Here is a 17,022-nt window from a genome sequence, read left to right as displayed (position 1 = left end):
TGACTATTTGCCCGGTTCTACTTTAAAACAATGCACCACCTTAAATTTAAGTTAGTAATGAATAATACTGTTTCAATTTTCTTGGCTACAAAATAATATTAGACAAAATGACAAAATCATCTCTGAGATAATTTTCCAGGTCTAAAATTCTGACTCCATGAATGCCAAGTTTAAACAGAAGTCTATATTAAGGGAATATATGTCTTTAAACATAACAGAACTCTTCATTTTCAGGGACTCCAGAGAAAAAGAAGTCAAATACAGAAATAAGCTAAAAGTCAGTTATTCAGTCTTTATTTTTTGGATCCTGAAACATTTCTGCAACTTCTCCATCTTTTAATAGTTAATGCTGAGGATATAAAATACTGTCACCAAAGACCACTGAAATAATCATACTGAAAGTGTTTTTGGTTATTAGATATTTTTGGAAAGGATATTGGCCTATCAAACATACAAGTCACTAGATGTTCAAGTTACTGAATGCCTCAGAGAGAACCAAGCACATCACTCTGCTAAGTTTAAAATAAATGAATTCAGAGGAGCATTAACCTAGCTAACACATAATGGTCACGAATAAAGTTTTAATTCCCACCTATTAAAGCCTGAAAGAGGTTGCTCTGAAATATGTTAATAACCCGTTCTATGGAACTTCTGAGCTGTCTGTCTTCAGTTTGGCTTAGTTTTGAACGATATTCTTCCAAAAGGTGTAAAGCTCTCTGGGTGTCTGAAAAGAAAAGAAGAGTCTGATTAAAATTACACATTATTTATGCAGCAAGTAATTCTGCAAGAAATCTAAACACTTCCCCAAATCCTCTATGTCAATCAATGCTACTATGTTCACAAACATATGTATTCCCTAGAATAATCAAAAATTTTTCAAAAATATGTCACAGAAAAAGGAGGAAGATAAGCAGTTGGTAATAAATGTGTACTAGTAGTCTACCACAATAAAAGACTGTTTGATCAAGATATTAGTTAACATAGCTTCAACTGATCTGATATGCAAAAGCAGATTATCTACAATTTGTCATTATAATCCAAATCTTAAATGTTTCAAAATACTACCTCTTAGCCAGGATCCCACAAATGCTCACAAAAGAGTGTTTAATAAGAATGACAAAGTAAAATATTAAAACACCAGAGTTTTTTTAAAAAATCATTTCAAAGGAGTGCAAATTAACTGCCTCTCGAGTCACTAGAGAGACGTCAAAAAACAAAGTTTGAAAAACATTTAGATGTTTCCCTCTTCTGAAGGATATGAGGCTTAGATTCCCTAAGTAATAAGGCTAAAACTATGCTGTCTCATCAGAGTCAAACATTTTTAAAACACAGCAATCACAAAACAGACACAGACACACACAGGGGAGTTATGAAATAAATTCTCACCTTGCTTCCGGACTGGCATTTTTCTCCAGTATCAGCAAGAGGGCACACACCTTTAAAAACAGAAAAGAAACAACTAAAGCAAAGAACAGAATGGTGGTCAAACTAGCATTTCCCCCTGAATCTCAAATGGAAAAACTCCCAGCCCTATTTGAAAAGGCCACCACCTGGCGAAGTTTTCCCAAGTGAAAGAAAGAGCCTCAAAACCCAGCAGTGTCAGTCAACCTAGAAAGCTTTTACCTAAGGGTGGGTATCCCTACACATTAAGAGCAGACAGAAGCCTGCTTCCAAATTCTCCTCGAAAGCTGCTCCCTCTCCAAAGGGTACTAAATGCCTAGACGTGGGGCCACCCCTCCCCTGGCATAAGTATGTATATTACCACCTGCTACTGGGGGGGGGGTGCAAAGGCGCTCCGACCCTTGCCCCTAAGCCAGCAGCGACGGTACAGCGCTAAAGACAGGACCAGCTGGGCTAATCACCCCACCCCACTCGGGCCCCCTCCTCTCGCTTGCCTTTCTCCTAGCTCGCTTCCTCCGGGCTACTCCAGCGGGGGTCGGACAGGGCTGCGTCCGCTCTCCGCGACGCCCTCACGCCCCACATGCACACCTCCGCGGGCCCCCACACCTGCGGCGCCACCACAAAGTTCCTGCAAGCGGCGTGCGCTCGGAGCTGGGGTGCGCTCCGGGCCGAGTCGGGGCGGCTCCCCCGCCCTGCCCCGCTCCACGTCCCCCCGCCCCGCCCGGGGCTCGAGGAGCTGAACTGAAGGGGGTGAGGGAACGGGGGAGGAGCTCCCCTTGGCGGCCGCACCCCCGCCGCCCCTTCCTCCTCCTCCTCCTCCTCCGCCGCGGCCGCCTCACTTGCCGCGGCCCACTAGCCCGCTCGCCCTCTCCCCTCCTAGCCGCCCCACCCCCGGAACCTCGCCTCCTTCCGCGCCCCCAACCGCTCTCCCCCCAAACTTTCCGCCAAGATGGCGGCCCCGGAGCTGGACTGCCGCGCCCCCACGTGACCGCTTTCCCGGCGCTCTCAGCCAATGGGAAGTGAGGAGGCGGCTGGCGCCGAGCCCCGGGCTCTCCGCGCTGCTACCTTTGGGTTGGAAGGGGGAGGAGGGCCGGGAGGGGGCTGGGGAACGGGAAAGGGGACCTGGGGAACATCCCAAGTGAACCTCCTCTCTTAAAGGGGCGGCCACCGAAGTGGCTCTGAAGACAAAGGAGTTGACACACAGACTCTACAGGTGGTCCGTGGTGGCCCTGAAGAGCCCGCCTTTACCGCGCCCTAGCCCACCGGTGTGTCCCGCGGTTCAGAGCGAGTAACGCGCCAGGCCCGAAAAGGTCCGGGTGTCTGAAGAGAGACGTGACTTCACCTACACCAGATCCAAGACACACATTCCGAGACACCCTTTAACCTCACTAAACACGTGCTGTTTTCAACTCCTAGGCAGGAGAGAGTGCCTGGCGCCCCCGGGGGTGGATCCCCAACCGGGAAAAGCGGTCTTGGAAAGGAGAAGACTGTACCACCCACATTAGGGGCGGGAGCGGGCGGGGCCGGGAAGGGGGGAAGGGGGGAAGGGGGAGGAGTTTGGGCGGGGGTTGGGGGGATGCAATCGCTACACTGTCTTCCACTTTGTACTGATTTTTTTTTTTTTAATTATTTGCCTTTCAGTAAAATGTCTTTTGGGAGAGGAGGTCGAATAAAGAAAGGCACGTAAAATAGGGAGATAGATTAAGAGTTTGAGGGGTTTACTAGAGAGTTTTTAAGTCTAAGTGATTAATTCTAAGTGTGAATGTATTTAAGGATGGAAAGACAACTTTCGTTTCTTCTTTCACTCGCTCGTTCATTCACACCCCCTTGCCTGTGCCCCCCGCCCAGTCATCGGTCTTAGGTATTACCCAAGCTCTGCGGGCCCCTTTAAGAACTCACCTGTAGCTACCTCCTCGGAAACCGAGCCGCCTTTAGCAGGCGCGGCTGGTTTAAGTGCAGACTGCACGTCAGAGAGAGACTTCGGGTCGGCCAGAACCCGGTTTTGGGTCTGAGCCACCCAGGTTGTAGAAGGAGAAATTGCGAAAAGCTCTCCACGTCACTGTTCAGGTCTTCCAGCCTCGTCTGGATAACAGGGACCTCCCTCCTCTGAGGTCCGAGAGAATTTGCCCAAGGTCACTCAGAGTTAGTAACAAAACTGGAAACACGAAGATCTTCTTTCAAAACCGGAAGACTCTTCCTGGTAAACCTGACAGCCTTTCGCCGAGGCCATATGCTTGGGCTAATAAAGGGAAGTCCCGGAAACCTTGTACTGTAACCATAACAGTTACTCAGAGGTACGCTGACCACCCGGTTTCACTTTTGGATTGCACCTTGGAATTCTAACTTGAGAGAACCCAATGACTTTAGAGCCCATCTAAACCCAATCTCTCAGTTTAAGATAAAGAATCTGAGGTTCAGAGAGGGGAAGCAATTTGCCCAAGGCCATAGAGGCTAATCGGTGACAGCAGCCCAGAATTAGTTCTATCTCCAGTACAGGGCTCTTTCCACTGTGATTTTGGACAACTTGACAGTGGTATGTTGGTATATTAGCAGCAGATGTCTATGCTTTCCTAGGTCAAGCATCTTGGGAGCTCGAGCAACAATTTAAAACAACATTCCATTGAAGAAATGGGATGAAAAAGTGAAAGGAAGCTCCTAAAAGCAAGGAGCTTAAATGAAGAGATTTTTAAAATAGTGAACTAGGGAGGTTTGTGATAGTGAAAATGACTGATGGCATGCATGCTATTATTATCAAGACTTCATTGATGAACTGTGAATTGAATAGTTCCAGTTAAGGAAGCACTCTAAGAATGGAATCTCTTCAGAATTCAGGAGGAAGGAGGAATTTTGCCCTCACCCTTGATATCATTCATTATTCATATGTGTTCACTTGCTAGGCAATGAGGATAGAAATAGTTAAGATCCAAGCCTTGCTCTCAAGGAACCACAGCCTATAACAAATGGATAAAGGCCAGTGCAGCTTTTCTCAAGGGCCACTGTAAAGTCAAAAGCAAAATTTGTGTGAGTTCTCAATGTCATCCTAGTCTTCCACTAAAGACAAAGAGGAAGGAGAGGAAGAAGAGGATGACAAGTGGGCATGAAGCCCTTCCTTCTTGTTATCCTCTAGCTCTGTTGGTTGTCAGCAGTGTCCAAAAGCAGAAATGAAGCTAGCACTTCTTTCATCCTTAGGGGCCAGAGTAAGTCCAGACCTAGAATGAGAGGTCTTTATTCCTTATTCCTCCTTTATATTCACCTGTATTAGTTATCTATAACTGCATAATAAATTCCTCAAGCTTAGTAGCTTAGTAGCTTAAAACTTAGTAGCTTAGTAACTTAAACAGCAATGAACATTATCTCACAGTTTCTGCAGATAAGGAGTTCAGGAGGACCTTAGCTAGATGGTTCTGGCTTAGGGTCTCAAGAGATTACAGTCAAGATGTCTACCAGAGCTAGTCATCTAAAGGTTTAGTGGGGATGCTCTTCCAACATGGCTCACTCACATGGCTAGTAAGCCAATGCTGATGTTGGCCTCCTTTTTTCACCATGAACATCTTTCTATAGGGCTGCTTGAGTGTCTTCATGACGTGGTGGCTGACTTCCTCCAGAGCAGACGATCCAACAGGGCAAGACAGCAGCCACGTCTTTCATGACCTAATTTCAGAAGTAATACTCCATCATTTCCACGGTATCTTATTGGTTACTTAGGTCAGTCTCAAGAGTATGAATACCAGGACTTAAGAATCATTAGGTGCATTCTGGGGGCTGCCTGCCACATCATCACAACATACAAAGCAATAACATCTGGATTTCTCCAAACAACTTCCATTTCCTTGAAGTCTTTCTTACTTTATGCAGATAGCAGCTGCCATTGAATAGAATCCAGTATAGGATCTGATTACTTTTCCAACGTCCTCATTTAAAAAAAAAATTTAATATATAAACTTTCCAGCACCGTGTTAACTTTTCTTTCAAATAACTTGAAAGACTGAGGAGTCAGAGGACCACAGGGAGAAGCCTGAAGCTCTCATTCTTCTATTGAGTTGTCGGAGAGTTGATCTCTAAGAATATTGTCTCTCAGTTTTAAACTTTTCCTCCCCTACTATCCTTCTACCCAAGCCACTCACAAGCTTCACATCTCTGGCTTTTTGTTTTCTGTGTTCAGGTCCCCAGTCTATCCTCTGTAAAGGTGTTCAGGTCCTGCCAGCACCTACTGCATCATTTTTTCTCACTCTGACAGAGTGGCAGTGTACTGCTTGTGCCAAGCCATCACTGAAAGAAAAGAATTTGATGCAGTCAAAAATGCTTATGCCAGCTTAGGCTGCAAAAAGAAGAACAGTGGTGAGACTGTGAGAGTAACCTTGCTGGTCAGAGCTCCACAAATTGCTCAGGGGGCATTTTCTGGCAGCAAACTTTAGGAAGAGTCTACCTAAACTAACATCTGGAAAGAAGAAAATAACCAGAACAATCAGGGATATGAAGTCTTAACCCAGTGGAACAACTGTAGAATCTAGAGTCATTTCTTTGAGAAAAGAGAGGGATATGCGGAGCTTGACTTCAATCTTCAAAGAGGTTTATTCTGTGTATCTGAGGAGTAGGAGTGAAGTTACAGAGACACAGAAGTTCGTCTTTAACATGATTTGTCAGAAATGTCCAAAATTGCCAAGAGTGCCCCAAGCTGGTGAGTTACCTATCAAGCAGAGACCAAAAGAATCCAGCAAAGCTTCCTTGTCAGAGGGAGGTACATACCCAGGACATAAAGTTGGTCTAAGTGACCTCTGAGATCACAGTTCTAAGCATTTGAGACCTCAGTCTCTGTTGTGGTATTAGAACCATTTTATCTACATCAAGAATCCATTCTATCCACTTTAAGTGGTACTGAGACTGATCTCCTTCTCTATAGATAATTCTTATCAGAATAAAAGGTTACAAGTTGAATTCAATTCCCTTTAAAATGTGGACAGTCGCTCATCTCCATGACAATTAGTCCCTGATCATACTTTTTTTTTTAAAGATTTTATTTATTTATTCGACAGAGAGAGACAGCCAGCAAGAGAGGGAACACAAGCAGGGGGAATGGGAGAGGAAGAAGCAGGCTCATAGCAGAGGATCCTGATGCGGGGCTCGATCCCGGAACGCCGGGATCACGCCCTAAGCCGAAGGCAGACGCTTAACCGCTGTGCCACCCAGGCGCCCCCCTGATCATACTTTTTTAATGGATAATCTACCTCAAATTTCTATATTATGGTATAATGGGTTCCTAAGTGGGTATGGGATGAAACTGTTATACTTTTAAACTGGTATAGCCCTTCATATAGTGTTCAAAGACAGATTTAACACATCGTAGTCTCACAGCAACTTATGAGATGAATTTATTGGCTATGATCTCCCAATTTACAGAGGAAGACACTGAGGAAGAAAGTAAGAAGGCTGTCTAGGACACCACAGGTAGCTGGTAATGGAGCTGGGACTGAACATTAGTTCGTTGTTTTTTCCATTAGACTATTTCCTTTTCTCTACCTGACGCCTTTCCTAAAAGGGGGAAAAAAAAAAGAAGCACATACTGTGTGTGTGTGTGTGTGTGTGTGTGTGTGTGTGCGTGTGTGTGTGGGGGTGTGTGTGTGTGTATGAGAGACAGAGTCAGAAAGTCAGAGAGAAAGATAATTAGAGAAAGAAAGAAAAGCACTGAGAGATATTCTGATAAAATAAAGCACACGTAATAGGCTAGTCTTTACCTATTTATCATACATTTGAATACCTTTAACAGCTGAGACAATTTTGATGGAAATAGGAATATTACCTATTTCTGACCGCAAAGAAATAAATATCCACACCCTAGTTATATGACTAAATGAGGTCTGGGGTTTTTTTTCAATGCAAAGTCTTTTATTTAAACAACTTTAGCTTCCTGCTCTCCTTCCTTTACCCTGACAAGTACCCTTGAGTATGAATGAGAGGTTTCACATATCGGACATCCAACCTGGAAGGGCCCTCAGACACCATCTAATGCCATCCTCTCATTTGGCAGACATGTGAAGTAAGCTCCAGAAGAGCTCCTAGACAGTATCAACACACAATTATCAAAGGACTTTCTAGTGATAGCAGCATGCCACCAGCATTTCAGGAATAATCAATCTTTCTCTTGGCTGGGAGACGGAATGGGAATTAGTAATCTTTTCTGAAGATACATTTCTAAGTTTAACCAAATTTGCCATTATGCTTTTGAAGAACTTGGGATATTGACAGAACCCTGGGATCCCTTATTGAAATCCTTGGGATTACTCCTCAAATCTCCTTACCTGAGGCAGCCTCCTCACCCCACTCACTCCCTGCCAAGAGGATTACCAGTATCTATTCAAAGAAGGTTCAGGGGAGGGCCCCTTGGCCAGATTATCCTTTCATAGGCAGAGAACACAAATTTGGAAACTTAATTGGAATTTGAAGAAACACTATTAGAATTTTAGGAAGTCATTTGTATTCGGTTTTTGAGATGTGGCTTGGCTAATAGAATTCTGATAGCAATAGAAGCCACAAGATTCTTCATAACTGAACATGAATTAAGTCCAGTGATCAATCTCCTGTAGCACAGAAAAACTGCCACGGTCTTCCAAAAGCTTTCTGTGCCAGTCTTTCATTTTTGGGAAATGACACTCACGAAAGCTGTAATTTTCCTGTTCCTCATGTTGTGTAACCTTGAATTCTTTATTATTCCCTTATTTTAAGATCACGAGAACAGTAAAGACAAAGAATCATTTAAATCTAACTTTCTATTTAAATTTTCTTTAAATTAGATTAATTTATTTCGAAAGATAATTTTATCAACTGAGATTAATTATTTGCAATCACAATATTCTCTACCTTTTACAAATAAATTGGGCTATAGTTGAGGAAATTTCCAATATCCTTTTTAAAAATTCTGCAAAAATTCCCCCAGTTGGATATCATTTCAAATTGCAAATTACTATATGAATAAATAAAGTAAACCCCAAGACTGGTGGGAGACAACAAAATAATAACTACAAGAACAGAAATAAAAAGGGGGAGGCATTATCTGTTACAAATGAAGATGAATAAAGTAATTTAAGAATAAGAGAGGAACAAATATTTAATAAGAAATGCTGCCATAATAATTTAGAGAAGCTTTAGATTCAAGGGAACAGAATAAATCTATGTCTCCATTCTTCTTCCCCTCTTCAGAAAATCGCTCCCAAAATATTAGAACAAGAAGAAACTTGTTCCTCCAACTTCAATGAAAATAAGAGTGTTTAGTAACCACACCAAGACTGAAAGTAGTTGGAGAATTGGTCAAATTCAAGTGCCTGAGTTGGGATTTGGGGAAGTGGTAAATACCACCACCCCTCAAGATACAAAAAACCCACAACAATGAAGTAGGGAGAAAAAAAATGTGTGTGTGTGTGCGTGTGTGTGTGTGATGTTAGCATGTTCATTATAAATGCAACATTGTCTCTTCTACTTATCCTCTGTATTTTGTGAATATTTGAAATATTTCTTAATTAAAAATTTAAATCCCCCCCAAAAAAACAGGTACACTTATCTTAGAGAACCCTAAAGAAGTTGAAGAAATAAAGGCTCCAGATACCACTGATAATGAGGTGCCGCTAGGAATGGTGGGGCAGGATCTGAAAACAAGAGAATGATTAAGAAGCTATATAAGGAGAACTGAGATGCTAGGTTCCCCCACACTCAGGCGACCACCTTTCCCTTTTGCTGCAAAAGACAAGAGCTTTATTTCCTGGAGAAAATGAGAAGCTCTAGATCTGGGGACACCAGCATGGAGGAAGATGGTGGTTACAGTACAAAACAAGGAGACCAACGGAAAATCTGCACACTGAACACAGAGAATTTCCCTCACAAACCCCATCCCCAGGAGCCATAGCTGGGCTGAAAACTGAAATGCCAAAGCAAAAAAGATCAATACAGAGTTAGAGTTGAGAGAGTCACTACAAAAGTTACGGTGAGCCATCAGAAAAATGCAAATCAAACCCACAATGAGACACAACTTCACAGCCACCGGCTAGCTATAATAAAAAAGACATATCTGTTAAGACATACATATTATTAGTGCTCTCTAGGATGTGGAGCAATCAGAACTCTTATACATTGCTGGTGGAAACGTAAAATGGTGCAGCCATTTTGGAAAAGTCTGGCAGTTTCTCAAATGGTTTAGAATAGTTACCATATGACACAATTCCACACCTAGGTATATATCTGAGAATTGAAAACATATGTCCATGCAAAACTTATATACAAACGTTCATAGCAGCAGTATCCATAAAAGCCAAAAAGTGAAAACAACCTAAAAGTCCACAAACTGTTGAATGGATTAATAAAATGTGATATGTCCATGCAATGAATTATTATTCAGCAATGAAAAAAGATGAAGTATTGATATATGCTACAAAATCAATAATCTTTGAAAACATTATGTTAAGCGAAAGAAGCCAGTTACAAAGGACTACAGTTATATGCTTCTATTTATATGAGATGTCTAGAATAGGCAAATCTACAGAGACAGAAAGTAGATTAGTGGATGCCTAGGGTTAAGGGACAAGGAGAGGGGAGGGGTTGGTGGCGGAAGGCTAAGGGGTGACTGTTTTCTTTTGCTTTGTTTTGAGGTTAATGGAAATGTTCTAAAATTGACTGTGGTGACGGACGCACAACTGTCAATATACTGAAAAGCCACTGAATTGTATACCTTATATGGGTGACTTGTATGATATGTGAATTATATTTCAGTAAAGCTGTTTTTTAAAAAGTCATGTTGACCACCTTATTGCCCTTCAAGAATGCTGACCAGTCAACAAAGCCCTTTCATGTAACAGGGGCCTTCTATCAGCTCAGCTTTCTACAAGAAAGGGCAACCAAAGATCACCAGACATTTGGGGAATGTCTCCATCATGAAAGATGGAGACCAAAAAATCGACAAAACAGGGGAAAAATACTCAAAGAAAATAGGAGTTCAGAGTCAATGCAAGGAATAGAGGGAAAAAAACAAGAAATTATAACTCATATCTTCAGAGATCTTAAACTCATGAAGTAAAGACTATAAAAAGAAAATTCTTTGAAATTACAATTTGAAAACAAAACATAAAATTCAATAAAAGGTTGGAAAACAAAGTCACAGAAATTTCCAGAAAGAAAGAATAAGAAAGAAAATACAGGAAAGTGAGAGGTTTGGTAAATAAGGGACATCAAATGATAGGTATTCCAGAAGAGAGATCAGGGGAGGAAATTAAGTAAATAATACAAGAAATGACTAAAAAAAGGGGAGGAAGTTAAGCAAATTATACAAGACATTTATCAGAACTGAAAGACAAGAGTCTATAAATCAAAAAAGTCTCCTGAGCATCAGCAATAATGAATGTAAAGAGACCCACACCAAAACACATTGTGATGTTTTGGAACACTCAAAATGCAATTTACATCCTAAATGCTTCCAGAGAGGGAAAAAAACAGTCCATGAACAAAGAATCAGAAATCAGAATGGCATCAGAATTCTCACTAACATTGGAAGTTAGAAGACAGTAACACAATGCATTTAAAATTCTAAGGAAAAATTACTTTTCCTCAGGATTACATATCTAACCAGATTACCAATCTGAGTAAAATTTGAAAAAAGAAACATTTTTTGGTGTCTCAAAAAATTGACCTCCCATGAATCATGCATGCTTTTTTAGGAGGTTTCTAGATGAATGTGCTTTAGTAAAATGAGGACAAAAAGCAAAAAAGAAGGAGACATGGATCCAAGAAACAGAATCCAACATAGAATGGGACCAGGATGTTGGTTTAATGCAATTTTAGGCCTATAGCTGCTCAGTGGAACTCTGAGAGGAAGCAGTACAGATTGGAAGGTTGGAGGACTTCGGGATCAATGTATCCAAGATAGACATGGAATTGGTAAACTCGTTTTGGTCATATGGAAAAATGTATCAGGAGTTTTTCAGAGCTGTTGGATGGTGTGGGGAAACTTGAGATGTTGAAAGAAAACTAAACAAACGGAAACATCTATTCACTCCAGGAAAATAAATTGAGTAAGAAAGAAAATATAATGACCATACACTGTTTGGCTCAGAAGTGCAATATTTTTGTAGCCCTAGTAATGAAAATAATACACTGATTCGACAGCAACAAAAAGAGAATTGTGATAGGAGGATGAGAATCAGTTAACTGATACTTTCAGATAGATAGGAGATAGCTAGTTGATAATTTCAACTGATGAACAAGTCTCAGTCTCCTAGATGATTTTAGTAATACAGAAGTAAATTCCAGTAGAAACAGCTAAAAGAACTGAAGATTCCTCTCCAGAGTGGGATGGGGGCAGTGCGGAGGGGAGGAGAAGGCAAGGAGTTATTTTTTTAAATTATTATTATTACTGTAAAGCTTTAGCACTCTTTGACATTTGAAAAACTATTTGCATGCAGTAATTGGATTCATGACAAAGATTATTTAAAATTTATATAAAGAGAAGTCAAAGGATGCACACTGACTTCCGTGCCACATTGAATCCTTAAGCAGAATTCCACTGTTAATGTAGATATAAAGAATCTGAAAACTCCACTTGCAGCTTTTGTCTGCTCTTGTCACTGCTGTAGCAGCCGTCGCTCCTGAAGAATGAGCCCGCTGGAGGAAGTGGCCATCACAGGACCAGAATGACAAGAGTGCAGAGCTTCCTTTTCTAGGGGTCTCTGGTGTTCCCTCTAGGAAGGTTTAGATGTGGTTCTGCTTGTCAACAGTTGTAAAATCACTTCTTAGAACCTTTCCAACATCATATGTGCATAAATCTCTAAAATTCCCAGAAACAAAAGAAGATCCTTGGAGAGTGAAGATGTCATGTCTTCCCTGCTAAATCATAAAAACTCCAAGTAAAGGGGCGCCTGGGTGGCGCAGTCTGTTAAGCGTCTGCCTTCGGCTCAGGGCGTGATCCTAGCGTTCTGGGATCGAGCCCCACATCAGGCTCCTCTACTAGGAGCCTGCTTCTTCCTCTCCCATTCCCCCTGCTTGTGTTCCCTCTCTCGCTGGCTGTCTCTGTCAAATAAATAAATAAAATCTTTAAAAAAAAAAAACAAAAAAACAAAAAACAAAAACAAAAAACTCCAAGTAAAATCAGGCCTTATTAGCATGTATTAAAATATTAGTATGCCTGGGGCCCCTGCGTGGCTCAGTCAGGTCATGAGTGTCCGACTCTGGATTTCAGGTCAGGTCACGATCTCGGGGTCATGAGATCGAGCCCTGCATTGGGCTCTGCACTGGGTGTGGAGCCTACGTGAGATTCTCTCTCTCCCTCTCCTTCTATCCTTCCCCTCCACCCCGCCAAAACAAATGAAAAAATAAAATAAAATAAAATAAAATATTAGTATGCCTTAGTTCATATTCTAATGCTTTCTTTACAGGTACATATTTTAAATAAGTATACAATTTTTAAATTATGTAACTGATATCTGTTTATGCTTAAAAAATAAAACTTCAAACAATTGAGAAGCATGTATACTTAATGTAAAATTTGTCCTTCATTCCTATTTTTGTCCCTCTTCTCTGACTTCTGCCCTTTAGGAGTGGATTTCAATAGCTTGGTAAATCGCTTTGCATGTCACTACATTTTGAGATTTCAAGAAGGATGGAGATGAGAAAGCAATCCAAGAAATTGAGCGCTATATGTGATGAGAGTGAATATATCCACAGGTACTGGCTAGACTGTATATGACAATAGATCTCTGACCCACAACCTCTGCAGCAACCAGTCCAGAGAGTCTAGTGACAGTCTCTGTAGCAATTGGTCTAGAATGATCAGGACTTGCTCAATGGCTGCCCTCTTCCCTATTTTCTGCCCTTGCTTTTAACTCAGGACTAACCAGGGACAGCCAAATATGCTCCCCAGATCAGTATAAAATGTCCTACTTCTAGGTATCCTGCTTTCGGCTTTCCCATGTCCATAACCTCCGATTAAAGCATAGCTGAAGCTTTCCCTTTTTTTGCTGTAATGTTTTTCCACTCTTCTGCTACCTTTGAGTCCGTGCCAAACACAGGAGATAGTAGCTGACTCTCGAGTTATAGCGAGCTCTGATACCTAGCCACTGTTCTCATTTAGGTGGTCATCTGTTATTTCAGCAATGACAAGAAGTTCCCAAAAAGAACAAAAATGATATCAGAATAACTGTTTAGTCTGCTACTTCAATAGCACCTTCAGTCATTGGGTTCAACTAATATGTACCATGTGCGTATGAATCAGGCGCTAAAGTAAATTGTATTTCACTAGGACAAACTTGTCTAAGACGGACACTACAGAGCTGAAGCCTTGGGAGTCGCAAATTCAAATCTTCAGTCATTGTTTATGGTCTGAAGCAGGTAAACTATTTACTTCAAACTTCCCAAAGTACCTTCATTAAATATGAATGAAGAGAAGGCCTCAGCAATTAACATAATGGCAGAAAAGAATTACTAACAATAATGTGTTTCATGCTAGTCTTATTTTTAAAAAAATCTCTTAGTACCCCTGAAGGTTGGTAACACTATTGTGCTATTGTTAGAGTTGTTTTTAGAATTATATAAATAATTACTTGTTTAAGATGATTGCCCCCCCATCCACGAAAGAATTATGTTCAGTTTACTAATGCAGACCGCAAAGTTTTCCATTAATAAAGTCGGCAAACAAAGCATCTGAAAACATCCAGGGAATGATATTCTAGTAAGTTTTACTGAAGATGACATTTTCATTAGCACTGCTAATGAACTATGCTTATTCCTTTGGGGAACTGTGATTTATTAAAAGAATTAAAAGTTTGAAAAAACGCCAAAAGAATTACACTCATTCATTTTGAATATGACTACAGTATTTGCAATAGAAAAATTAGTGAGTATTCCCTAAAGTCATCGTGGCTTTTAAACACTGCATAATTCTGGGTATTGCCATCAGCAAAGCATTGCACCATTGTTCATTAGAAGGATAATGTCATTATAATAGCTTTACTCTGAGGCATAAGCCAGTTAGATGAAGCACCAGAAGGAGGAAGGCAAAAGTTTGTTTGGTGAATCATTCTTGTTCTACAGTTTGGTGACTTTACATTAAAGCCAGAAAGAAAAGCAGCTCGTGGCTTAATTTGAAAGATCTTGCAAGGAAATGCTGCAAGAGTACACAATTCTTATAATTGGTCTCTAGGCTTCATTATCCCTGCTCATGAAGTTGCCTGTTCACACTTAACTTTGCAAGTTAACTGTGAACAAATCAAGAGAGAACAAAAACAAACATAGCACAGCATTTAGAAAGATCTCCTTAGATCAGTGCTTCTGATTCCCCTTTTCACGTGGTGACCATATTATACTGGAAGCTTGGGACTAGTGCTGTTTTGGCCCAAAGTGCCAGGAAGTTCAGCTCAGGTCAAGGGCAAGTTCAGGCCAGGTCAACTCTGAGATTAGCCTCTTCGCTTGTCCTTTTTCAGGCTGGGATCTCTTGAGGCACACAGGTTACTGGGGATCAGTAGAGCGGTTTTCCGAAGCCTAACCAGTTGGCTGGTAAGCAAAATTGTACTGTGGGGTGGATTTGGGCTCTGAGCACAGAATCTCATTGAGCACCTTATAAATCTTGTCATGGTGAGAAGGCTGTGCAGAAATGAGCAAGGGAGGCTCCTGTTCAGAGAAAGGTCTTACCCTAGAATCCTCCATACTCAAGGAGCAGGCTGCTTTAAAGTTCTTAACCCTGGTCTCCTTAAAGGTAAAATATTGCTTTCTAGAGACGTGGTTAGGTCAGGAGTTTATATTATAGGATAAGAGACTTTAGATAGTCCCGAGCTAGTGCTAGCAGCAGGGGAACTGCATCAGTCCTTCTGCCCCAGGGAAAACCCTTCTGTCCCAAGGGGTCAGTACAGGATACTCTTGTAATGGTGCCAATGGATAGTACCTTGGTCGCTCTAGAAGGAGGCTGGGTCTCTGGAGGCTCTGGAGGGTGCTCAATGTACCAAGCTCAGTCGTCAGTGAAAATGTTGCTCACCTTCAAGGAGAAAATGTGGAAGTGTTAGCAACAAGAGAGCCGTCATTGTTCGATCGGGTCAATTCGGTCCAAGCAATGTTTAATACCACCTATTGCGTTTTGGGCACTGTGACCACAAAGGTGAATATAACCCAATTCTTGCCTTCAAGGAGCTATGATTAAATGAGGGAAGTTAGTACAGAGAACTTAAGTATAATGTGATACATGATAAGAAAGCAAACCTGGACTGGGCCTTGAAGGATAACTCAGCCAAAGGAAGAAAGGTGGAACACGTTTCCAGTCTGGAAAGAGGAGGATGAAAAGCAGGAATGAGGCCTCGGGATATCAGGGGCAAGCTAGGCACAGTGAGGGTTCTTCCTATTATTACAGATTTAGAATTCTAGATTTCTCTGATTTCTGAGAACAGTCTGAGTCTCTCCAGTCGCGTAGGATAGCATGATGACAAGCTCAAGTCCCTGCTGAAGCAGGTGCTGTGTCCTCATGCACACAGGCTGGGGCTTAGGCTTCATCCTCCCTTCCTCCCCCTTCCTTCCTTCCCCAGAAGCTTCTCATGCCTTTTGACATTTCTTTGTCAATCTTATTTCCCTCCCTTTCCTTTGCTTCCCCAAAATGACCTCATTTTTTTAAGGCAAGGAATTCTGAACTGAAGGTAGGTCTCTAACAAGGCCTCATTTGTGAGAGACCTTGGAGTTTCCAGCATACTCTGCTCCCACGGCAGTTAAGCACTTTTTTTTTTTTTTTTTTTTTTTAAGGTGTGGAGCCTAGTACAGGGCCCAAACTCACGACCTTGAGATCAAGACCTAAGCTGAGATCAAGAGTCAGATGCTTAACCGACTGAGCCACCCAGGCGCCCCTTAAGCACCTTGGTGTCAGGCTATATGGGAAGTGATCCCATCAAGCAGGTGTTAGTTCTAGAAAGACTGCCTAATTGAGCAGCAGAATGAAAAGGGTGGATCACACAGGAAGGAAGGTGGGGGTAGATGGGGGCACTGAGGGCTGGGATCTTCTTGGGATAGTAGCTGCTCTCTGATATTGGTAAGTTCTGCAGATCCAAGCTGACCGACTAGGGGATTATTAGCTTTTGAGTCAAAAGAACAGATTGACACAGTTGCCAAAGTCTTGAAAAATTTGCCATCTGATAGAATGAACCTTAGAATTAGTTTTTCTTTACTAACATTTCTTCCAGGTTATGTGCTCAGTGAAGAAACAAAACAAAAAAACTAGTAAAAAGACAAAAATTAAACAAAATCACACAACCGAAAGACAACTAGCAGCATTGCTGTAGATATTTCTAGTATTTGTCATGCATATATATTTTTCTTACAAAAATAGTAACATACATGTTATTTTCTAGCCTTCTTTTTAAAAAGGGAATTTACACTTTTTTTTTCAGCTTCAGAGGGCTTAATGAGTGACAATAAGAGGAAATTAAGGATCTGTATGAGTGATATTTATTCCTTGGAAAATGTGTGTGCTACAACTTAATTAATGGGTTAAACATTAAACACTGCATTATTGGTGTTTCATATAGATGTTTACCTATTTAAGATGATTATTAAACATGAATCATACATCTACACAAATACCCAGTAACCTGGGAATCAGGAGATCTGAGTGATCCT

At 41.4% G+C, this 17,022-nt stretch overlaps 1 protein-coding gene and 1 long non-coding RNA gene across 12 annotated transcripts in view; both read right to left on the bottom strand.

Moving 5' to 3' along the window:
- Positions 1-3,413, bottom strand: part of DLG1 (discs large MAGUK scaffold protein 1) — a 257,844-nt gene extending 254,431 nt beyond the window's left edge. For 2 of the 11 annotated variants that reach the window (XM_026496039.4, XM_026496047.4), the window contains exons 1-3: positions 1,896-2,132; positions 1,387-1,436; positions 593-724 (exon numbers count right to left, since the gene is read on the bottom strand). In XM_026496039.4, coding sequence (XP_026351824.2) covers positions 593-724; positions 1,387-1,405 — 151 coding nt within the window. In that variant the 5' untranslated portion in view covers positions 1,406-1,436; positions 1,896-2,132. Of the gene's footprint in view, positions 1-592; positions 725-1,386; positions 1,437-1,895; positions 2,338-2,664; positions 2,873-3,300 lie in introns of those variants that run through there. The other 9 variants (XM_026496015.4, XM_057306847.1, XM_048214738.2 and 6 more) reach the window with 9 other exon arrangements.
- A 10,859-nt stretch (positions 3,414-14,272) lies between these two features.
- LOC123000889 (uncharacterized) overlaps positions 14,273-17,022 on the bottom strand; it is a 130,893-nt gene continuing 128,143 nt past the window's right edge. Inside the window, exon 4 of the long non-coding RNA XR_008957315.1 lies at positions 14,273-15,400. This is a non-coding gene — a long non-coding RNA (uncharacterized LOC123000889). The remainder of the gene's footprint in view (positions 15,401-17,022) is intronic.

The sequence above is a fragment of the Ursus arctos genome, unplaced genomic scaffold, assembly GCF_023065955.2.
Source record: "Ursus arctos isolate Adak ecotype North America unplaced genomic scaffold, UrsArc2.0 scaffold_4, whole genome shotgun sequence".
Classification (NCBI taxonomy): Eukaryota; Metazoa; Chordata; class Mammalia; order Carnivora; family Ursidae; genus Ursus; species Ursus arctos.
Note: the sequence above shows the minus strand (reverse complement) of the source record. Positions and strands in the feature narration are given on the sequence as shown.